Consider the following 26,018-nt stretch of genomic DNA (forward strand, 5'->3'; position numbering starts at 1 on the left):
CACATAGTGTTCTAAGGAGAGCTAAGGAAGGCTAAGGAGCTTTCCTTGGTTACTTATATTCTCTGACAGAGTGTTCTAAGGAGCCTTACTAAGTTACTTATTCACTGTGACACATAGAGTGTTCTAAGGAGAGCTAAGGATAGTTAAGGAGATTTACCTTCTTAGTAAAGACTTAGGAGACTTACTTGGTTACTTAGTTGCTCTGACACACATAGTCTTCTAAGAAAAGCTAAGGAGAGTTACTGAGTTACTTACCTACTGTGACACATAGAGTGTTCTAAGGTAAGTTAGTAGACTTACCAACTTACAAACTTAATTACTCTGACACACAGAGTATTCTAAGGAGATCTAAGGATATTTAAGGAGATTTCCCTTCTTACTTACTTACTCTGACACATAGTGTTCTAAGCAGAGCTAAGGAGACTTACTTAGTTACTGTGACACGTATAGGCTTCCAAGGAGACCTAATTACTCTGACACATAATGTGCTAAGGAGACTTACCTAACTACTTACCCTCACACATAGTGTGCTAAGAGGTAAGCAGATTTACTTACTTTTTCTGACACATATAATATTCTAATAGAGCTAAGGAGACTTAGTTACTCGGACACATACAGTGTTCTAAGGAGAGTTAAGGAGACAATTTAGTTACATACTCTGACACAAATAGTGTTCTAAGGAGAGCTAAGAAGTCTTACTTTATTACTTCTGTGACACATATATTGTTCTAAGGAGAGGTAAGGAAAGCTAAGGAGACTTATATGGTTACTTAGTTGCTCTGACACATATAGTCTTCTAAGGAAATCTAAGAAGAGCTAAGGAGAGTTACTGAGTTTGTTACTTACTCTGACACATACAGTGTTCTAAGGAGAGTTAAGGAGACTTACTTACTCTGACACATAGTATTCTATGGAGAAGTAAGGAGACTGACTTAATCTGACACACAGTGTTCTAAGCAGAGCTAAAGAGACTGACTGAGTTACTCTGAAACATAGTGTACTAAGGAGAGGTAAGGAGACTTACTCACTTACTCTGACACATACAGCGTGCTAAGTAGAGCTAAGGAGATGTACTTACTTTCTCTAATACATATAGTGTTCTAATGAGAGCTAAGGAGACATACTTCCTTAACTGTGACACGGATAGTGTTCTAAGGAGACTTCCTTGGTTTCTTACTTTCTCTGACACGTATAGTATTCTAAGAAGAGCTAAGGAGACTTACTAACTTACTCTGACATGTAATATGCTAATTAGACTTACCTGGTGGCTCAGATGGTAAAGCATCTGCTTACCATGCAGGAGACCCGGGTTCGATCCCTGGGTTGGGAAGATCCCCTGGAGAAGGAAATGGCAACCCACTCCAGTACTCTGCCTGGAAAATCCTATGGATGGAGGAGCATGGTAGGCTACAGTCCATGGGGTTGCAGAGAGTTGGACAAGACTGACTGACTTCACTTTCACTTACTTACACTGACACATAGTGTTCTAAGGAGAGCTAAGGATATTTACTTATTTACTCTGACACATACTGTTCTAAGGAGAGCTGAGGAGAGCTAAGCAGAGATATGGAGTTATCCTTACATACTTACTTTCTTGGACATATTATGTGCTATGGAGACTTACCTACTTACTTAATTACTCTGACACATATAGCATTCTAAGTAGAGCTAAGGTAGGCTAAGGAGACTTACTTGGTTACTTAGGTACTCTGACACATATAGTGTTCTAAGGAGTCCTACATACTCTGACACATAATGTGCTAAGGAGACTTAACTACTTACTTACTCTGACCCATAGTGTGCTAAGGAGAGCTAAGCAGACTTACTTACTTACTCTTACACACAGAGTATTCTAATACAGCTAAGGAAACTTACTTACCTACCCTGACACATATAGTGTGCTAAAGAGACTGACTTAGTTACTTACTTTCTCTGACACATATAGTGTTTTAAGAAGAGCTAAGTACTCAGTTTCTCTGACACATATTGTAGGGTAAGGGAGTTAGAGAAGGCGAGGTTCAGAAAAAGGACGAGACCGGTACTTTACAGGAACAGATCACCTTTAATGAGGTGAGAAGGGGCAGCAGTCAGATTAGTGAGCTGCTGCACTAACCCAAGAGAAAAGTATATATAGGCATATATACGGAAATCTACTGTCTTAAGGGGGCCTGTTCTTCCTCAAGGTCTTTCAGAGTAGTTATCTCTTAAATGGCTGGGGCAAGGAATTCTGGAGATCGGCCAGAGGCTGGACCTGCTGGGAGCTGGGCGTGATCAACCTTAATGTCCATTTTTTTCCCTTTGGGTGAGAGAGTTCTTTGTTTTGCATAGAATGGTGGGGAGGACCGGAGGGGAGTTTTAACTCCAGGCTATTTTGAGCCAGTAACTTTCCTTCACATATTGTGTGCTAAGGAGAGCTAAAGAGACTTATGTACTCTGAAACATCATGTTCTAAGGAGAGCTAAGGAGGATAAATGAGACTTAGTTACTGGGTTACTCTGACATATACATTGTGCTAAGGAGAGCTGAGAAGACTTACTTAGTTACTTATTCTGACAGATATAGTGTTCTAAGGAGAGCTAAGGATAGTTAAGGATATTTACCTTCTTACTTACTTACTCTGACACGTACAGTGTTCTAAGGAGAGCTAAGGCAGCTAAGGACTCTGACCTACTTACTTACTCTGACACATACAATGTTCTAAAGTGAGCTAAGGAGAGTTACTTACTTACTCTGACACATAGTGTTCTAAGAAGAGCTAAGGAGACTTACTTGGTTACTTAATAGCTCAGACACATAATGTTCTAAGGAGAGCTAAGGAGACTTTCCTAGTTCCTTACACACTCTGACACATATAGTATTCTAAGAAGTAATAAGGAGACTTACTTAGTTGCTTACATATTTACTCTGACACAGTGTTATAAGGAGAGCTAAGGAGGGCTAAGGATACTTACTTACTCTGAAACATATAGCGTGCTAAGGAGAGCTAAGCAGACTTAGTTACTTTCTCTGACACATACAGTATTCTAAGGAGAGCTTACTCTGACACATAGTGTACTAAGCAGAGCTAAGGAGACATACTTCCTTACTCTGACATGTATAGTGTTCTGAGGAGAGCTAAGGAGAATTCCTTATTTTCTTACTTACTCTGACACATACAAGGTTCTAGGCAGAGTGAAGGAGAGGTAAGGAGACTGACTTACTCTGACACATACAGTGTTCCAAGGAGAACTTACTCTGACACATAGTTTTCTAAGGAGAAATAAGGAGACTTACTTAGTTGGTTACTTATTTACTCTGATAACAATGTTCTAAGGAGGGCTATGGATATTTATTACTTACTCTGACACATAGTGTTCTAAGGAGAGCAAAGGATGGCTAAGGAGACTTACTTAGGTACTCTGACATGTATAGTGTTCTCAGGATAAATAAGGAGACTTACCTACTTAAATAATTACTCTGACACATAGAATCTGCTAAGGAGATCTAAGGCAGCTAAGGACTCTGACCTACTTACTTACTTACTCTGACACATATAGTGTTCTAAGGAGAGCTAAGGAGACTTACTTACTTACACTGACACATATAGCATGCTAAAGAGAACTAAGCAGACTTACATACTTTCTCTGACACATACAGTATTCCAAGGAGAGCTATGGAGACTTACTTACTGGACACATAGTGTTCTAAGCAGAGCTAAGGCGACATACTTCTTTACTCTTGACACATAGTGTACTAAGGAGAGCTCGGGAGAACTAATCAGAGCTACAGAGTCATACTTACTTCCTTGGACGCATGTGATAAGGAGACTTACCTACTTACTTACTTACTTTGATACATAGTGTTCTAAACAAAGCTAAGGAAAACTAAGGAGACTTACTAACTCTGACACAAATAGTGTTCTAAGGAGGGCTAAAAAGACTTACTTAGTTACTTACTTACTGTGACATGTATAGTGTTCTGAGAGCTAAGAGACTTAAGTTACTTACTTACTCTGACACATATAGTGTACTGAGGGGAGCTAAGAAGAGCTAAGAGAGTTACTTACCTACTTACTCTGACAGGTACAGTGTTCTAAGGAGAGAGAAGGAGACTTACCTACTTACATACTTAATTACTCTGACACATATAGTGTCTTAAGGAGAGGTAAGGATAGTTAAGGAGACTTACTTGCTTACTCTGACACAGTGTTGTAAGGAGAGCTAAGGAGGCCTAAGGAGACTTAGTTACTTAGGTACTCTGACACATATAGTATTCTCAGTAGAGCTAAGGAGAGCTAAGTGACATACTTAGTTACTTATTTACTCTTACACATATAGTGTTCTAAGGAGCCCTAAAGAGAGCTAAGAGAGTTACTTAGTTACTTACTCTGACACGCATAGTGTTTTAAGGAGAGCTAAGGATACTTACTCAGTTACTTACTTACTGTGACACATACAGTGTTCTAAACAGAGCTAAGGAGACATACTTCCTTACTCTGACATGTATAGTGTTCTGAGGACAGCTAAGGAGAACTACTTAGTTTCTTACTTACTCTGACACATATAGTGTTCCAAGAAGAGCTAAGGAAGGCTAAGGAGAGTTACTTAGTTTCTTAGGTACTCTGACAGATACAGTGTTGTAAGGAGAGCTAAGGAGACTTATTTAGTTCTTCTGACACATATAGGCTTCTAAGGCGAAGTACTTACTCTGACATATAATGTGCTAAGGAGACTTATCTACTTACTTACTCTGACACATAGTGTTCTCAGGAGAGCTAAGCAGACTTACTTTCTCTGACACATAGTGTGCTAAGGAAAACTGAGGAGACTTACTTAGTTACTTACTTACTCTGACACATATAGTGTTCTAAGGAAAGTTAAGAACTTAGTTTCTCTGACACATATTGTGTGCTAAGGGGAGCTAAGGAGAGGTAAGCAGACTTCCTTATTTACTTACTTGCTTACTCTGACACATAGTGTTCTTTTTTTTTTTTTTTTTTATTAGTTGGAGGCTAATTACTTCACAACATTTCAGTGGGTTTTGTCATACATTGATATGAATCAGCCATAGAGTTACACGCATTCCCCATCCCGATCCCCCCTCCCACCTCCCTCTCCACCCGATTCCTCTGGGTCTTCCAGTGCACCAGGCCCGAGCACTTGTCTCATGCATCCCACCTGGGCTGGTGATCTGTTTCACCATAGATAATATACATGCTGTTCTTTCGAAACATCCCACCCTCACCTTCAGGAGAACTAAGGAGAGCAAAGCAGAGCTACAGAGACTTACTTACTTACACTGACACATAATGTGCTAAGGAGACTTACCTATTACTTACTTACTCTGACTCTTATAATGTTCTAAGGAGAGCTAAGGAGACTCACTTACAGACTCTGACACATAGTGTTCTAAGTAGAGCCAAGGAGACTTAGTTACTCTGACACATATAGGCTTCAAAGGAGACCTAGTTACTCTGACACATAATGTGTTAAGGAGAGCTAAGCAGACTGACTTACTTTCTGACACATAGAGTATTCTAATAGAGCTAAGGAGACTACTTACTTTGACACACAGTGTTTTAAGGAAAGCTAAGGAGACTTAGTTACTTACTTACTCTGACACATATAGTGTTCTAAAGAGAGCTAAGGAGAGTTTCCATAATCTAGTGTTCTGATTGCCTCTCTGCAGTAGCACAAGTTGATTTCAAATACTTTTTATTTCTCCTCCAATTTAATTCAATTGAACCCCAATTTGCTAATAAGTACTTTATTTTCTTGACAGTGCTTTATTTATTCAAGAGTCTGTACCAGTTGACATGCCTGCCAACAATATTTTGTGTAGATTTTTTGTTGATGGCCATTCTTACCCCTTTGAGGTGGTATCTCATTGGTTTTGATTTGCATTTCTTTTCCTGTGATGTTGCACAGGTTTCAGAAGCAGACATAAAAGGTAAAATCATAACCAGGAGCGGCCAACTTCCAAACCAAAACCAAGATCTAGAAACACCTGCACACACTGCAGGCAACCCATACACCCAGCCATATTTGATTTAATAGCCTATATAAAAATGAAGTCCAATCAAATCCTTAGCATTTTTGAAGTAACACATCAAACTGCACTACTGTGGAAAACTTCTTTGTAGTGGAAAGAGTTTAGAAATATAGGATAGCATTCACCTCACTTTATTGTACCTGTTGGAATGGAAGATTGGCAGTTTTATAAAAATTTGGAAACTTCACACTTTTCCTACCATAGAGTAGCCCAAATTGCAATGATTTGGAGAGTGACATAGATCACAAACTGTATCATAGTCTCTTACCGAAACTGCTTCTCCATGCAGACAGTATTACCTCACATGTGTCTATGGCTTCATAATGTAAGTTTTTTCCTCATATATGATTCCTCATATATTGTGGTATTGTATTTACTACAATGATCCTACTCAGGCAATATTCACCTCATTTACAACATACAGAAACTTAGAAACAGAGATACTCCTTGACTTTCTCAAAATCATCCTGTGAGAAGAGCTCGTATTCCATATCACACTTCATGGTACCTGCTTGAGAGGGACTAGCATGGTCTCACTAGGTTTAGTCAAAACTAGAAAAAAATCTTTAAGCAGAGAATGTGTTAGCAGCAATGTCAAAACCTGAGGACCTCACAGTATAGCCAATTGATTTTTGACCAGGTGCTAAGATACTGCAATGGAGGAAAGAATTGTCTTTTGTGCTTTAGCAACTGGATATCCATAAATAAAAGGATAAAGTCAGATCCCTATTTCTCACCATACATAGAACTTATTTTAAAATGGCTCACAGATATATATGTAAGAGATAAAACTTGCAGAGGAAAACAGAGTCATACATCTTCACAACCTTGGATTAGGTTTGTTAGCTATGATACCAAAAACACAAGTGACAATAAAACAATTAGATGTCATCAAAATTAAAAACTTTTGTGCTTCCAATGTCACCATCAAGAAAACGAAAAGACAGCCTACAGAATGGGAGAAAACATTTGCTAATCACATAGCTAATAAGGGACTGTGTACCCAAAATATATAAAGAAATCATAGAATTTAACTATATAAGGTAAATGGCCCAATTACAAAAAGAACAAAAGATCTGAATAGTCATCTCTGAATTAGGTACACAAATGTTCCATAAGCACATGAAAAGATGCTCAACATCTTTAGCCATCAGGGAATGCAACTCAAAACCACAATAAGATGCTACTCCACACCCACTATGATGAATAAAACAGAAAAGACAGACAGTGTCAAGTGTTGACAAGGATGTTGAGAAATTGGAAGCCTCACATACTTGTTCTTGGAATCTAAAATGGTGCGGCCCCTTTGGAAACCAGTTTGGCAGTTCTTCAAAAAAGTTAAACAGAGTTGACGTGTGACCCAGCAATTCTTCTATACTCAAGAATAATGAATACATATGTGCACACAGAAATTTATACATGAATGTTCATAGTGATACTGTTTCTCAGTAACCAAAAAATAGAAGCAACCCAAATGTCCATCTACTAGAGGATGGATAAACAAAATGTGGTATATTACTTCTGTAATAATATTTGGCATAAAAAGGAATGAAGTACTGACACATGGTATGACACAGAGCAATCTTGAAAACATTATACTAAGTGAAATCAGCCAGACCAAAAAGGATCATATATTGTTTGATTCCACTTATATGAAATGTAGAGAACAGGCAAATGCATAAAGAGACAGATCATAGACTAGTGGTTACCTATGCCCTCAAATAGGGTAGGTAGTCAGAATATGGAGTTACTGCAAATGGGTATGGAATTCTTTAGGGGGTGTGGAAATTTTTCTAAAATTAGATTGTGATGATGATTCTAAAACTCTGAGTACACTCAAACCCACAAACTGTACACTTTAAATGGGTGATTTTTATGATATACAAAGAATATTTCAATAAGCCTATAAGGAAAATAAATACCCTCCCTGCTAAAAAGAATCATGAAGACATACTTCTGTGTCTACACAGTCTTAGGAAACCAACACGTTCAATACCTGCATATTACCTACTTGCAGTATACCAGGATACCTACTTGCCTGATTACATGTTACCTTGTCTCTTGTTGGAAGGTCATTTTCACTATCTAGTCATTGGCCAAATAGTTTTTGAATGCCTATTCTGTGTCAAATATGGCTCCAGGTGCCTGGAATAGATACCTCATGTCATACAACACCCAAAGATCCCTATAAGGAGCTTGCCTCCAGTCAGATTTACCTTGATTGTATGTTCATGTTCAAATACAGCTTAGCTCTTAGGGGTCATGCCAGGAGATATTTTTCAAGTGTAAGGTGCTATTTTCCACAAATTTCACTTTCTCCATCATAATGGATCCATGGTTTCAATAGACTGCCATCCTTTTCACAGCTTGGTTGTTGTCAGTTATTAAATTCAGTGTGAAGTCAAAAGGAATGACAAGAACTCCTGACCCCACTTCCAGTTTATCTCATTCATAGAGATTGAAATTACTCTAGTTAAATAAAGTATGCCCAATCAAAAGGGCTACATGTCTGGGCCCTGTCTCCTCCCTGAGTTATACTGGAATCATCAATTGTCTATTGGCATTCTTTATAACAACAGCACAGCCACTTCTCCTGTGCTGTGTTAAAATCATAAAATTCAGGCCTGTCCTATCTCCATCTCCCACACCTGTGGTTTTTGGGTCTCTATGAATAACATTTCAGAATCATCATGAGGTGGAGGACACAGCATGTGCACAGTATTTCCCAAGCCCAGTTGCCAAGAATGAGCTAATGTTAACCCTTTCTTGCATGCAGTGAGCCTTACAAACTTCAAATGCAAGCCATTTGACAATGATCGACCTTACCAGCAGAATGGCAGGCTTTCATGGTAGATCCCCAGACTTCCAGAGATAACATTTAAAATTATGTCATAAGATTAATTTTAACCATCCTTTTCCTTTTTGATGTTTTCATAGTGACTGAACACAAAGTTTGCATCTGTATATAAAAGACAAGTTAAATAAACGTGATGCCACCTTGCTAGCTTGCTTTTGGAAAATGTGTCCAAAAGATATTGATCATAATCTATCTTCCATAAAAGAAGAGTATTAGTTTAACTTTTGTTTAGTAGCCTCAAACTGCACTTCCCTTCAAAATATAAAAGCAGGAATTGCAAATATCACTTTTCAATTAATTGGTAATAGCTACATACATGGTGTGTTAAGAATGATCCTGAGGTTGAGCATGGCTTAGCAAAAAGAGGTGGCTATCATTGGATAATAAATGTTTTCCAAGGATTGAAGGTAGGGAGTAGACATGTAAGTCTTATATTTGCCATCCCTGCATAATTGGAAGAAGAGTTAACATTGAAAACATCTTTTTATCACAGATTTAGAGAACAAACTAGTAGTTACCAGTGGAGAGAGGGAAGACGTAGTAGGGGATTAAGAGGTATAAACTGTGAAAGTGTGTTACTCACCCGTGTCGGACTCTTTGTGACCCTGTAGACTATAGCTGCCAGGCTCTTCTGTTCATGGTATTCTCCAGGCAACAATACTGGAGTGGGTAGCCATTTCCTTCTCCAGGGGATCTTCCCAACCCAGGAGGTATAAACTATTATGTGTAAAATAGATAAGCTACAAAGATATACTGTATAACACAGGGAATATAGCCAGTATTTAATAATAACTAGACATGGAGTATAACGTTTAAAAATTGTGACTCACTATATTGTATGCCTAACTTACATATGATTGTACAGTAACTTTTCCTCAAAAAATTTTTAAGTGAAGTATCTTTTCAGCAATTAATAGAAGTTTACTAGTCTACATCTTAAAAGGGAGCATTTAATGGAAAAGAGACACTAAATTAATGCTCACCATTTCATCTATCCCATAGGTCAATGCATCACGTCAAGAAGCCAAATTGATGGAGGAATGTGATCTTCTTATTGAGATCATTCAGCAAAGACGACAAATCATTGGAACCAAGATCAAAGAAGGAAAGGTATGATTTCTAGGGCAGAAGGTTTCAAATTCTCTACCTGGAGAAAATATACTCCCATGCAAGCCAATAGCTTAAGAAATACTGAATGCCTCCTTTTTCTGTATTTTCTGTGGTTGTACTCTTTAAGTCTTTAGGATGTAGGTCAAAGCCCCTTCATGGGCCAATTTTTGCTCCACCCATTCTTTGTGTGATGGTCTCCTGAAGACACCTGCAACAATTTATTTCAAAATGTTGATAATTCTAGAATCACTTTATTCTATTTTTAAAGTAGTAGTATTTGCATTGATAAATTTTTGATCCACTTTATCCCATTTCTCTGCCACCCTCAAGACAATTTTGTAAATATTTAAAAATAAAAAAATTTGGTCACGATCAAATCAATTCTTGAATTTCTCTTATTAGTGCTCATAACTATAAGGAAATATGTAAAATTAAATCCAATCAGCAAGAATTAAGTAGTATATAGAGATTACAAAAGCAAATGCCTATGCTCTTTGGTTTTCTACAAAATTTGAAAGATACTTCTCATTGTATAATGTTTTAGATTGCTTTGTCTATGTAGAATGAAAAACATTTACACATGTACATTGTGATGATCACAAAAGTTAAGGTCAAATCAAATAGGTCCTGAAGTTGTGGATTATCAAATTAATATAAAATTATTCCCTGACTTGAAGAGATAGTTTGGCATGGACATATACAGTCTGCTATATTTAAAATGGATAACCAACAAGGACCTACTGTACAGCACAGGGAACTCTGCCCAATGTCATATGGCAGCCTGGATGGGAGGGGAGTTTGGGGGAGAATCGATACATGTATATGTATGGCTGAGTGCCTTTGCTGTTCAACTCAAATTATCACAACATTGTTGATCGGCTGTACTCCTATACAAAATGACAAGTTTTTTTTTTTAAATTATTCCCTGGCCAAGGATGGACTCAGATGTGTTAAACAATTACTTACCCCACGTAGAAATTATATTGTCAGTCTGAAATCTGTACTGGATCTGTGTCCTCTTCCATCATCAGGCACCATGTGTATATTTCCTAATACCTGACATCTTCCAGGTTCTCAGACACATGAGAGCCTGAAAACAACTGTAATTAATTATTAATATGCATATGGAAGGCAGTTTGTTTGCCCTTACATGGTCATGTGCAGGGATCAGCTCTCAATACACATTACTTCCTTATTGCTGCTCAAACAAATTACCACAAACTTAGTGGCTTAACACAACACAGATTTATTATCTGACCTTCTAAACGTCAGAAGTCTAAAACCAGTCACAACTGTGCTCCTGTCAATATTTCTGCAGTGCTGTTTCTTTCTGAAGGTGTACAGCGGAATTCATTTCATTTCTGGCTTATAGGAGCCACCCGCATTCCTTGGCTGGTGGTTTCTTCATCACATCACTCTGAGCATTACTTCCTGCCTCAGATCTCTTTTCTCTGGCACAGACTCTCCTGGTTCCCTCTCATCAGGACCCTTATAATTACATTGGGATCACCCAGATAATCCAGGAAAATATTCCCTCAGCTCCAGATTCTGAATTTAGTCACATCTGCCAAGACTCCTGTGTAAAGGAACATGTAAGGTCACATTTTTTTTTAACTCCTGGGATTAGGATGTGGGCATCTTTGGGGGGCCTTATTCAGCCTGCAATGACTCCACCACAACCTCCTGGCCAGCAGGTCCTCGTTTCTCTTACTTACCTCTGCAGCATGAGGGTTACTCTCATAAACTAGATTAAAGTAGCGAAAGGGTGTCCCCAGTTCCAGCCATGATGATACGTGGGCTTCATGCTCTGGTGTACCCACTCTGCCCTGAATGTGTCTGTGATCCAGAACATAGTAAAAGAGAAAAGCAAAGATACACACAGCTGGGCCCCAAACGAGATAAGGCTTCTCAGCTCACTGAAAGGGACTGACAAAAGTTTCTTGCCAGCCTCCACCTTGGGTCAGAGCTTTTGGCAAACTTCAGGCCTGGGAGTCTGGAGCAACTCAGTTGGGTTGGAGCCTGGCTTTGCACTTACTATTTCTGATACCTACACAAAATGCAAGAGCCTCAGCAATGCAGAGATAATACAAGATTCCTGCATGAGGACCCCAAGGATGAGGTGAGGGCAACTGTAAGACAGACAGGCTAGGCTAAGCAAGGTGAGTGAGGGAGGAAAAAAACTTATGAATGACTGCTGCCCTTTGAAAACTGAAATGCAAACCACAATTCCAAAGCATATAAAGACATCTTGAATTTCTAAAACACCCCCAACAAAATCAACGAAGACATTTTCTCACCTCAGATGAAAGGAATTTGATGGGAAAATATTTAGATGTTCAGAGAGATCCACAGAGGAATAACTTCTATCTTAGAAGAGCAAAAAGTTGTGAAACCACAAAAAGGAGGATAGGAAATAAGAAAAAATAGATATAAAAACAACAAATTAGAAGTTTTGGAGGAGAAAATGTCTACACTGAAGTTGCAAAGAAAACTCAGCTGGAAGGCAGTTTTGGAAGCTGAGTTTCAGCCTCCACAGGGCGAGACTCTACACATAAGAATAGGTAACTTGATCTGTACTTCACACTACATACAAAAATTAAATATACATGGGTGATATACTTAAATGTAAAAACTATGAAGACTCTACAAGAGAAAACAGGAGGAAATCTTGGTGACCTTGGGTTGGCCCAAGATTATATACAATGGCAAAAACATAAAAGAAATATTTACAAACTAAAGAGATAATTATACATTTTATATTATCAAAAGTAAAAACTTCTCAAGGCACTCTTAAGTGAGTGTAAAGACAAACCACACATTAGGAAAAAATATTTATAAATGACTTATTTAACCAAGTACATGTATCCGGAATATATAACAAATTTTCAAAACTCATGATTAAGGAAATAGATAACCCCTTCACCACAATGGATAAAAGATTTGAATAACTACTTTACCAAAGAAGGTATCAGGATGGCAAATAAGCACATGAAAAGATGATCACAATCATTAAGTCATTAAGGAAATGCAAAGTAAAACCTCAGTGAGATACAACTACTTACCGCTCAGGATGGTTGAATTAAAAAGATGGACTATGCCAAGTGCTGGTAAGAATGTGGATTAACTAACTCACACACAGTTCTAAGAATGGAAACTGTATTTCAGAAAACTGTTTAACAGTTTCTTCAGTAGTTCAATATACACATACCCTTTCATCCAGCCATTTTAGGTGTTTACCAAGAAAAATGAAAGTGGATGTTTATATAAAATTTGGACATGAATTTTCATGGTAATATTAAGGGTAATGACTTCCCAGGTGGCACTAGCGGTGAAAAATTCACCTGCCAATGTAGGAGATGTAGGAGATCCCTTGTTTAGGAAGATTCCCTAGAGAAGGAAATGGCAACCCACCCCAGCATTCTTGCCTGGGAAATCCCATGGACAGAGGAGCCCAGTGGGCTACAGTTCATGGGGTTGCAAAAGAGTCAAACGCAACTTAATGACTAAACAACAACAATAGCCCTTGACGGCAAATGACCCAAAGGCTATCAATAGATGAATACAGAAATGATTAGTGGCATTTCCATATAATGCTATTCAGCAAGGAAGCCCATGTGACAACATGAATCATGAGTGAAAAAAGCCAGACAGAAAATAGTATATACTGCATGAGTATATTCATACAGAATTCCAGAAACAACTCTTTCTAATTAGCTACAGTGGCAGAAAACAAATCAGTGAATGCTGAAGGATGAGTGACAGAGGGGTGGGCAGGATAAATGACAAAGGGGCAGGAAGAGAATTGGGGGTATGATACATATATGTATATATGTGTACGCACATATACATATATGATACACATATATACATGTGTGTGTATATATATACATATACATGTGTGTATATATACATGTATACATATATATGTGTGTGTGTATATATATATTCATTACCTTGAAAATAGGGACTCTCTCATGGACAGCAAGGAGATCAAAGCAGTCAATTCTAAAGGAAATCAGTCCTGAATATTCATTGGAAGGACTGATGCTGAAGCGCCAATACTTTGGCCACCTGATGTGAAGAACTGACTCATTGGAAAAGACCTTGATGCTGGGAAAGCTTGAGGGCAGGAGGAGAAGGGGGTGACAGAGGATGAGATAGTTGGATGGCATCACTCATGACTCGATGGACATGAGTTTGAGCAAGCTCTTGGAGCTGGTGATGGACTGGGAGGCCTGGTGTGCTGCAGTCCATGGGGTTGCAAAGAGTTGGACACAACTGAGTGACTGAACTGAACTTGTGTATTTATACCATGGAACAGTCTTCAGAAATTAAAAGCAATGAACTGGGGTGATACATATTTATATGGACGAGTCACAGAAAGAGAAGCAAGGTTTATAATGATTCATAGAGAATAAGAAATATTATATACAGTTTGATGAACTACAAAAAATTGCATACACTATTGAGGCAAACATACATTAGCATGCTTGGGAGTCATCAGAAGTGTGTTTTCCTCTAGAGAGAGACATGAATGGAATTAGGGAGGGACATTCAAGGGCTTCAATGTCGTCAATAATATTTTACTGCCTTCTGAAAAATCCTATGCTAATATGATGAAAACACTGACATTTGCTAACGCTGGTGCTGTGTATGGCAACATTGGTCATGACTTAAAAAACTGTACTTTTGAGGTGTATCCCTTCTTAAAAATGCATGTTTTCCCAGGGATGTGATCTCAGAAGAAGGATGAGGGCCCAGTTCAGCTCTCCATTGAGTTACTACCTTAGCACATGACCAAGGATTGCTGCTGCTGCTACTGCTAAGTCACTTCAGTCATGTCCGAAGGACTAGTTCATCCCTAACCTGGGAATTCACAGTGACTAAGTCCCTGGCCAGGGAATTGGGTGTCAGAGAGACATTTTAAAGAAAAGAAGAGCATGCATGCCAACTCCCTGCCCAGCATCTCCAAGTATGGGCTTGGGGCCCAGTGAGGGTGTCCAGGGTGGTAACTGGGAAGTCTGATGACATGCAATCCAAAGAAGCACTCGGACCAGCACTTAAAAGTGGGGAGCTGAAAGCAGAATCATGGAGCCCACAAAGGTTAATCTGACCCACCTCTTGGCTTTGCCTCTGTATTTAGTGCCAATCATAACGCCCTAGACCCAGAGAAAACAAACTCACTGTGTATCCTCCAACTACGGTGGGCAGGGGGTGGGGAAGGCTGCCAATCAGATGATGCTGTTACCCATTAGTACAGACTGGGTACTAGTAATTCCTTCCCTCAGACCACTGCGCCTTCTTTGAAATAATAGCTCAACAGCCTTTATATTTGGACTGACTGAAGGTATCTATGCCACAACTAGATACATCAACATGACTTACAATTATATCAATTCTCAAGCTCTGAGACTCCCCAAGAAAGAGCTGGCTTATTTCTTCAGCAGTAGGGGATAAATTTCACATCCACACATCAACACACGGAAAGCTGACAGCAGACTCCAGGTTAAGCAAACAATTTACTTATGTTCAGACACATATCCAAGAAAGCTGCAGCTAAAAACAAAAGGGGGTCCCTTCTCGTCACTACTTTTATGTGCTCTGAGTCTCCAAAGTTGCTGGTAATTACCCTGGAGTCCATGTCAGGGCTTTTGTATAGCCTTATAAAAATGCTCAGTATAGTCCTTATTGTCAGTTCAGATACTTCTGTTAATTGAGGATCAATGGTTTGAACCAAACAATTTTGGGGTGAGAACCCATGTAGATAATAAAAGCACTTAAAAAACACTTAAAGAAAAATAAAGGGCCACTTTTAAAAGCATTTGTAAGGTAAAATAAACAGCAAGTAAATTGATATAAATATGCTTATGTCCCCAATAAAAGGAGATTCCAACAAAGAAAGTATTTCCATGATGACTGTGGAAGTGAACTCCACAAATTACAGCATTCAGTCACACTTCCCCAAGGGAAAAAGAATACTGCCAACTTGGAAAAAAAAATTAAGTAATATATTTTAAAAGGTGTTTTCTAATGAAGGCATTTGTAGTTTGCTAAATACTCAGTGTCTGATCCTGAAGTGTGGTACCATGTAGGACAGTGTTTCATATAATGTGATCCAAATCATGGCCATCTGATTAGAATCATTTAGGTCAGCAAACTTTGTAAAGGGCCAGGTATAATAAATATTTTCAGTTGTGACCTATAGACTGTCATTACTGCTCACCACTGCCCAATGGTATAGTATGAAAGCAGCCATAAATGATTCATAAACACATGCATGTGGCCCTGTGCTGATAAAACTTTATTTACACAAACAGGTTTTGTGCTGGATATGGTCCATAGACCATAGTTTGTGAACTAACTTAGGAAAGTGGTTTTCTTTCTTTTTTACTGAAACCCACAGTAAAAAATGCATCAAACCCAGCACTGACACACGGACACATAGAGAAGTAAGTAATGCACTCTGCTACTGTCTTTTCTCCTCTCCTCTTTCATTTAGTTTTTTAAAATGCTAATCCCATCCATTCTGGTGATTCATCACCTACAGATCAAAAAATATCCATTGCTTGTTAAAATGCAGATTCCCACAGCCTGCCAATTACAACCCCTCACCTAGGATTTTGAAGTGTTGGCCCAGATATTTACAGGTTTTCTTTAAGAGATCCCCAACTGATTCTTGTGCACACCAGGCTTATAAAGCTCCAGTCTGGTCTATCAGATGGAATTCTACACAGAAGTAAAATTAAAATTAAACCAAGTTGTCTTCTGCAAAACATTTGTATATTTTCTAAGGTGGCTCTCATTTTGGCTTGAATTCAACTTATGCATGATTTAGGACTTTTTTTTTTCCTTTTCTTCTTATGTCACTTTGAATTTCCAGCATCATGACAGAATTTTGTGTGTTTTTTATTTTAAAGAAGAAAGTGCAGGTCAAGCATTTTTCCATTTGTAATCTGTGTGATCACTACAACGTATACTGAAAAGGACATGAAGTTATTCAAAAGGAATACTTGGACCTTATTTGTTTTGTTGCTGTTAGAATTATACTAAATATCTTCAGTTCTGCCATGTAACTTGTGATTAAGTATTCCTTCCTCTGACAATTTCTTCTGGATGTGTTCCAACATCTTGAATTGGACTCGATGCCTTTCTGAGCTTTACCTCTGGATATAATGCTGTTAGAAGCTAAATTCTACTTGGTGTACAATAAGTGTCATTTTATTCAACTAACAAACACAGTTAATTGGCAGTGATGGTCACTGTAATTATATATAATGTGGTAAATCTTTTACTGGGCTTAAGATAACATACTCTATGCTCCAGAGTTTTGACACTTCATTTCTCTAACCCTTGACTTTCAAGAATCTCACTCTTGCCTGCAATCTTGTGGCTGCCGCCTCACAGTTCAGCATTCATTTCCTTTGTCTGCTCTGGTACAACAGAGCTGAAATTGGACAGTCCTCAGAGACCTCGAGTTCTGACATCTCCTTCCTTCCTTTACTTCGATTAGACTTGCACAGGGATGATAATGATGACTTGGAGAAAGGAGGAATTTCTTGGAGTTAGCAGGAATTCTGGAGGGAACCCGAGCCAGCCTTGTCTGCAAGACAGATGAACTGGCCTCCTCCCTACCCTTTCACCCCAGGCTGTTTTCCATTCCGGAATGATCAGAAAGCCGGCCAAGACCTGTCCCAGGCTGTGTAGACTTGAGCTGGGACGGAGGGGGCGGGGGCGGTGCGCACAGGGTGCACTGCTGTTCCAATTAGCACTCTCATTTTCCCCTGGCTTCTGGCCAGAGGGCTTCATCTCCCAGCACACTGCAAACACCAGAGTGACCGGTCAAGTGGGTTACCATGGACTTATCACAGCCTACCCTAAGGTGATGGTCAGTTATGTTTGAGGGTCGTTTTCAAGCAAGACGGAATCAGAAGTTGGAATGGAGGTTGGAACCAAATGAGCATTTTTATCCGGACTGGGAACTGCTTATCAAAATAGTTTTAGTTATCAAGCAAGCACAAAGTGCCTGGAAATGACGTTCCCGGTGAGGGGAAATGGTCCAGCTGTGCTTTTTTTGGCTTTCTCTCATCTGTGGAACAGGAAAAATATTAATCAATGGAAAAAATGCTCCCTTTCTGTTAATTTAACACATGAGTTTGTGATAGTGTGGGAAATAGTACTATCTAATGTGTTTACATCACCATTCTCTTACATGGATGGCAAAGAACTTTTGATTTGACTTAAGCCACACGTTTTGCACCTACAGTGATGTTTTATTTTCTCATTGGCTGAAAAAAATACGATAGAGAAAGTTCCAGGGTTCCCTGTGATCTTACAGTCATTGTGTTAGAATGGCTGAGGGAAGAGGCCCAGTGACCCTCTAACTCACACTGGGCAACACCTTTTTTCCCCATCAACAGGGAAGCAATTCGCAATTCAGGGCTTCCTCCTGAAACAAATTAGTGACACTTCTCCAAGAAGATAAAGAATAGCTCAAACAAGAGTGCCATGACTGGGGTTCGCAGCTTTCTCTGCCTCCTGTTTGAACTTTTAGTGAAGGATGACTTGCACACAACTGAACTAGCACACTGCGAGGGTCCAGCACAATGCATTTTCACTAAGCAAGCCTACCCGGGTAACCAACCATCTCCGTGCCTCTTTTGTTCCAGGTGATGAGGCTTCGCAAACTGGCTCAGCAGATTGCAAACTGCAAACAGTGCATCGAGCGGTCGGCATCACTCATCTCCCAAGCAGAACACTCTCTGAAGGAGAATGATCACGCGCGTTTCCTACAGACCGCTAAGAATATCACTGAGAGGTGAGTGCAGGGGCTGCTGGGAAATTCTCAGCGCCTGGGCTCCCGTGTCTGGGCCGTGATTGGTTGGCCTTGCCCTGCCTTGCTTTTGTTTGCATTTTCAAGGCTGGGTACCAGAGAGAATAGAGGCTTTGAGTTGCTTTGTTCCAGCTCAAAATGCTTCCCTTTGACCTGTCAAAGCCTTTTCAGTGTCAGCCGGGAGTTCAAGGCCTTTGAAACAAGAGTCTGCCAGTTAGAAAGAATAAAATCTGCCTCCTTTTACTGGGGAAGAAAGCTTATGATGGCACAAAACTGCATTTACTGAGACTCTCAAACCTGATCTTATCATATACTTAATAATGAAGAATCAAAATGAAGACCAAAACATAAAAGGGAATCTTTTCTTCCATCTCAAGGCTTATCTAGTTTTAAAAACCACCCAGGTGTTGTTCTCTGTGAGTCCTGTTTTTATTTGGTTGAGAAGCTTTGCCTCTCCTCAAAGGTCAAGACCAACTCATGTGGCAGAGAGAGGACCCGACTGTCAACTTCATACCTCCTTCTTTGAAAATCTTCTTTATTCTATGGTGGGGGACATAAACATTACATGATTTGAAGGGACAGCTCAGCAGTGAAACTGACAGGGGTCACTGCGCCTTCAGTGCACATACTTGATAGGCATAAAATTACTCGCCTTCACTGATGCAAACACCTATAGCAATTCTTAGGGAGCCCAAGAAAAGCACCTCCCGCCACCTAAATGCATGACATCTCCAGCCAATGCCACTGACATTGACTTTTCATTCAGTGGAATTTTCAGAGTCAACTCACCTTTATCCAAAGCAATAATTGAAGCCTATCCCTGGAAGACCCCAGACAGCTCCTTCTTTCTGACCTTTATCCAGAAGCAGGGCTCTGCAAACTCTGCTTATAAAGGACCAGAGAGTAACTATGTTCGGCTATGAAGGTTATCTAGTCCCCATGACAACTACTCAACTCAGCCATGATAGGTCTCCAGCAGCCTAGTACAGACGCAAATGAACGAGCAACAGTGTGTTCCAATAAGACCACTGGCAAAAACAGGTGGCAGGTCAGATCTGGCCCTTGGCCAGGGCTTCCCAGGTGGCGCTTAGTGGTAAAGAACCCACCCACCAATGCAGGAAACATGGGTTTGATCACTGGGTTGGGAAGATCCCTTGGAGAAGGGCATGGTAACCCAATCCAGTATTCTTGCCTAGAAAATCCCATGGACAGAAGAGCCTGGTAAACTATATTCCATGGGGTTGCAGAGAGTTAGACACAACTGAAGTGACTTAGCACACACACTGGACTTTGCCAGCCCTTGGCCTAGGGCAAAAAAATACTTACCATCTTCTGACCTGAATTTCTTCAGGGAAAGAGAAAGAAAACTACAGCTTATTGAGGGCTTGCTTATATTGCACACTGTGCTGATTCTCAAAATATCACACAGAGGTCAGCAGTGGTATTTCCGCTTCCAGTATCCCTTCAATGGAAGGAGGGTATAGTCTCTTTATGGCTCTAGTCTAGTATCCAGCCAGTTTCTTTGTGTTCTTTCTTCTTTTTGAGATTTCCTCTGCGACTGGTTAGATACTTATCTCTGCCAATGAACATGGATAACAGCTGGTTATCATCCCTTTTATATCCTTAAAATGATCTCCTCCCTCCTCCAAAGGCAGCCAGCTTCTTTCCTCAGGACTCGTCAGTTCCAAGTGTTTAATTGTCTCCATTGCTCTCATCTGGACTGCTTCCAGGTGCCTGAAACATTCATGTTAAAGTTAAAAAACTGCAAACAGCACTAATACTCCAGTGCACCCAGGACACTCAAGTAGACAGCATTTACACTTACATCATGGTTTCCAACTGGGATCCACTAGTACTTTTCTCCAGCTATAAATTGTGCAATGTCCAGATGAAATGGCTAGTATGAGTTGAATTTCTCAGCACTTCTTAAAAGTCTGAGCCAGTCTAACATGGATAAATTCTCACCTAGCAGGAGAGAGAACATGTCTCTGTAACAGTTAAGATAGAATGTTCTGGAAGAAGATCTGCATTTGAAGTCTAACACAAGAGCATGGATGCCCACATGGCATCTCCCTTTGACCCAGCAGGTCATACCTGGACCCATTCAACTCTACCTCTCATAGGCTCATCTCGTCAAGAATAGAATCGTGACCCATTGCTCTTTCCACAAATGAATTTTACCATATATAGGGTTCACCAGAAAGTTCCTGTGGCTTATTCCATAACAACTTATGGAAACACCTGAATGAACTTATTGATCAATCCAATACTCTATTCTCAAGCCTCACTAATACATAATTTTTGGTGTGATTGTATGTGCACTTTGCTAACATGATGTTAAATAAGCAGAACTCTTCACTAAATCCATAAGAAACTTGGCATAGTACTTATGAAAAGTTTAAACTTCCATCAAGTTTGAATGCGTATTACCTGTAAAAATTTGCTAGGAGCCCTTGTCGCTCTGTTTCTTCATCCCATCTCTGTCTGTCTCTCTTTGTCAATCCTCTTGGTCAATTCTTGAGCCCTTTGCCTTTTCCAGCAACCAGAATGTGGTAAAAGGGCGATGACCTTGAACTTGTAATTTGGAAACCTGGGTTCAAATCCTAGCACTGTCACCTTTTAACTGTGATTCTTTGGGTTTGTCCAAGAGCTATTTTTGACTCAGAAAACCGGGCTCCTAATAGCTACCTCTATCTACAGTTGTGATAACATTGCTGGCCACTCCTATAAACATGTCTTTGGTGTTGTAGATACTCCACAATGTTCCTTGGATTTGTGTTTTCATATTACTTAACATTCTTCTCTAAAACGTGACTTCACAGCTCTGTTCCTGTCTGTCTGCCTTGGCACCTGTGTACTTGTAAACCATCTTTACTCTTCTAGTCAAGGGTAGAATGACCACAGGAAACTTAATACTGCAGGCCTTCCTCAGGTTAGAATTGGATGCAATTTTTCTGCATCCTTACATCACTTAAAGTACATATGTTTGCCTACAAGCTGAATCAGACTGCAGAAAGATTTTTCAATTCAGAAACATGAAAAAAAAAAACCCAATAGGGGAGAGAGCCTTGAGTTTTATATTGTAAGAGATGCATATGCTTTAGAATCAAGCCCTTGGCTCTCTGCTAATTGCTCAGGAGTAGTGCCGACTCACTGAAAAAGGCCCTGATGCTGGGAAAGATTGAGGGCAGGAGGAGAAGGGGGTGGCAGAAGATGAAATGGTTGGATGGTATCATCAACTCAATAGACATAAGTTTGAGCAAACTCTGGGAGTTTGCTCTGAGGGACAGGGAACCTTGGAGTGCTGCAGCCCATGAGGTTACAAAGAGTCGGGCATGACTAAGCAACTGAACAACAGTAGTGACAGCTGGCATTTGGGGCTGCTCCCTGATACTTAGTTTCCTCATGTGCTCCCAGTGGGCAAGACCCCCAGTCATCTTGTTTTCACCATGAAGGCCCCATGACACAGCAAGCTGCCTGATCTGAATGAATGCCTGAAGACATCTATAAAACAGGGTGATTATTCATTCCTACCTAATACAGTTCCTGTAGGGATAAAATGAAATAATTTAACAAAGATATTAACTGAGATCCTGTCTCAAGGTAAATGCACAACAAATGCTAATTTCCCTCCTTCCCACTCACTAAATGGATCCAAATGGATTGTATAATGGACTATATTCTCAAGCCTTGCTAATATATCATTCTTGGAGTGGTTTTTTGTATACTTTTCTAAAATTATGTTAAATAAGCAAAATTCTTTACTCAATCTAAGCCTAAGAAAGTTGGTGTACTATTTATGAGACATCTAAAATTAAAATCGCATTTAGCAGCAAATTATCTGTATCAAGGGGCTTCCCTGGTGGCTCAGCAGTAAAGAATATGCCTGCAAGGCAGGAGATGCAGGAGCCAAGGGTTCGATCCCTGGGTCGGGAAGATCCCCTTGAGAAGGGAATGACAACCCACTCCATTATTCTTGCCTGGAGAATCCCATGGACAGAGGAGCCAGGCTGACTTCCATCCCTAGGAGGGACTTAGGTTCTATCAGATGAAGTCTTTGTCCCACACTACAGTGGGGCAATTCAAGGATCCAAAAGACTTCCCCAGAATACAAAACCGAGAATGCCAGTCATCCACTGGAAAGATGTCATTTCATCATAAGAATCAGAGTGCATCTGATGAGTGATTTTTGAAATGTGTTCTACTGGGTGTTAATTGGTCTGAAAACAACAAGGCTCCAGAGTCAAACGCATTTGGTAAATCCTGAGTTGATGAAAGTAAGCCACATTTTGTTACTATGAGACCTCACCAGGTTTTCCCATGGTGATATGCATCATAGCCCACCGACCTGTGAGGGACCCATTTCAATTCCATTGTCAGGGGTCAGGCATGTGGGCAATATTAAGGGAGCAGGGTAGAGAGCCTTCCCCATTGACTGTTTGGCGGAAATGTTGTAAGCACTGTAGCTCTAGACATGTATTCCTTCCACAACACTGGCCCCAAGTGGCTCCTAGCAACTGAGTGTCATGGAGATTAGGGGCATCAAAGTCAAAATACAAAGAGGAGGTAGGGACTTCCTTGATGGCCCAGTCGCTAAGACTCTGTGTTCTCAATGCAGGGGGCCCAGGTTCAATCCCTGGTCAGGGAACAAGATCCCACATGCTGCAGCTAAGACTTGGTGCAGCCAAATGAATTAATTTTAAAAAAATAGGAAGAGGAAGTAATGTGCATCCCACCCTATGAGGCATCAAGGTAGGATGCAATACCCTTATTTCCTCCAGCATGGTAAGGGCTTGACACACACATACCTATAAGCATGTGCACACATATTCCCATACAGAGAGAGAGAGAGAGAGAGAGAGACATGACTAAAAGCACAGAACTGAGAAAGTAGTATAGTCTGAGGGCCCTGGTGGATTTGGGCAATTTATCTGAAAGGCCAAAAGATGGGCAACAAGGATTTGGGGAATAAAAACATGGCCTAAAATGTTGAATTTGGCAGATCTCCACTCCCCTGTCACTCCAGATAAGAACTTGAAATTGTAGCCAAAGATAAATATCTTTCCTTCCATCAAAAAAATAATGTGTAGGTGTTAAAAGCTGCAGTCATCTCCCAAGAGTCTTTTTGTCAGTCTTTGCCCCCAAGGCTTAGGAACTTTCATTCTTTTTGTTCCCACTCTATCAAATCCCCACCATCAAGATGGCATGCATTGGGCTTCCCTGGTGGCTCAGTGGTAAAGAATCTGCCTGCCAATGAAGGAGACACAAGTTCGATCCCTGGTCTGGAAATAGCCCACAGGCCATGGGGCAACTAAACCTGTGCTCCACAACTACTCAGCCTGTGCCTAGAGCCTGGGAACCACAACTATTGAAGCCTGCACGCCCTATAGCCCATGCTCTGCTATACAGCCCATGCTCCCCAACAAGAGAAGCCACTGCAGTGAGAAGCCTGTGCACTGCAACAGAGAATATCCCCTGCTCGCCACAGCTAGAGAAAAGCCCACATAGAAACAAAGACCCAGCACAGCCAAAAAATAAATAGAATTATTTTTTAAAAAGGATGGCAGGCATTGTCAACAATGTCCCTGACTAAAGCATGGTTTAGTTGATTATTTCTGGACAACAGAACCAGGAGAAACTTGGCAATGAAATCTATTTTGGATGAACGTGAACAGAAGCTGGTGCCATAGGACAGGGGAAGTACCAGCTCGAGATTATCTGTTCAGAGCATTTGAGATCCTCTAACTTGGTGTGCACAAGGTCTGTGCCACATGGGAAGAGCAGAGAAGCACAACAGAAAGTTCAGTGCTTGCTTCATAATAGCTTGGCACACTTCTCCCTGTTGGACATCATAAAATAGAAATAACTGGGGTTTCACTTTGAAATTTTTATTTGGGGAGTTCAAATGGCACTGCAGCATTTCTTTGTACTTTTCTGCATGGATGCAAATATTTGGGGCTCTTCAGTAAATGACATAATTGGAGGGCTTACTCAATATGCATTGAATAGTTGTTGACTAATCCTAAGATCTGAGTTTGAAGGAGTTTTATGATAATAGGTCATAAGGAAAGCATTTCTTAAGTTCAGTTTGACCATGTGTGAAAATTGCCTAGCAACCATTCCTTTATCCATGAGTCTGAATTAGCTCTTGTCATAATAATTAGTCTAGTTCTCTTTGGTACAATAATTAGCTAATAAAATCACACAACTCTGCTATCTACTGTTTCTTGGTGAAAAGCTAGAGTGGTGAATTTAGATTCTCCATCTTCATTCAAACACTTGAAACTTTTCTTTCCAGGGTTTAGGCCTCTTCAAACTTTCATCTGTGGACCTCAGTACCATTCCAGTTATGACACTGTTGATTGTCCTCTCTACTTCCCTCCCTCTGTAGCATTGAATATGTGCCAGAAGTACAATTATAGAAACTTTATTTCTAAGGATTTCAAGCATTTCACAGGACTTTTTCTTAATCAAGGTAAATTTTGCATAACATAAAATTAACCATTTTAAAGTGAACAGTTTATTAGCATTCAGTACATTCACAACAGTGTACAATTGCTGCCTCTATCAAATTCCAAATGATTTTCCTCACCCCAAAAGAAAACCCCACACCCATTATGTAATCACTCCCTACTGTCCCCTTGCCCCCAACCCCTGGCAACCGCCAGTTTACTTTCTATCTCAACAGAGTTGCCTGCTATGGACATTTCATGTAACTGCATCATACAAGATGTGGCCTTTTGTCTCTGGCTTCTTTCACTTAGCATAATACTTTCAAGGCTCGTCCACGTCATAGCATCTAACAGTATCTCATTCCTTTTTATGACTAAATAATATTCCATTGTATAGACATGCCCACAGATGTAATTTTTATAACCAAGATATATTTCTTTATAAAATCCAAAACTTTAAGAGCCATTAAGAGATGTAAGAAGAGATCTACCTCATAGAGTAACCTGGCTGAAATTTTTCTAGGCTAAATGGAAGAGTACAGACCTAGAATTCTCTTCCTGGCTGCTGCCAGCTAGCTTTATGGCCTTGTATACATGAGCGTAAGTGCCCTTAATTAGAAAATAAGTAACTAGGTAAAGGTTGTTTCTTTGCTCAAAATTTCCTAGCATGCTACACATAATAGGCCCTTGGTGGTGTTTGTTTAATGTCCTGAAATACCAGAATCAACAAGATTATGAG

General features: G+C 40.0%; 1 protein-coding gene across 7 annotated transcripts in view; it reads left to right on the forward strand.

Moving 5' to 3' along the window:
• Window positions 1-26,018, forward strand: part of MID1 (midline 1) — a 395,471-nt gene that overhangs the window by 341,073 nt on the left and 28,380 nt on the right. For all 7 annotated transcript variants that reach the window (XM_043895871.1, XM_043895870.1, XM_043895868.1 and 4 more), the window contains 2 exons: window positions 9,890-9,997; window positions 18,664-18,812. In XM_043895871.1, the coding sequence (XP_043751806.1) occupies window positions 9,890-9,997; window positions 18,664-18,812 (257 nt within the window). The remainder of the gene's footprint in view (window positions 1-9,889; window positions 9,998-18,663; window positions 18,813-26,018) is intronic.

The sequence above is a fragment of the Cervus elaphus genome, chromosome X (genome assembly GCF_910594005.1).
Source record: "Cervus elaphus chromosome X, mCerEla1.1, whole genome shotgun sequence".
Classification (NCBI taxonomy): Eukaryota; Metazoa; Chordata; class Mammalia; order Artiodactyla; family Cervidae; genus Cervus; species Cervus elaphus.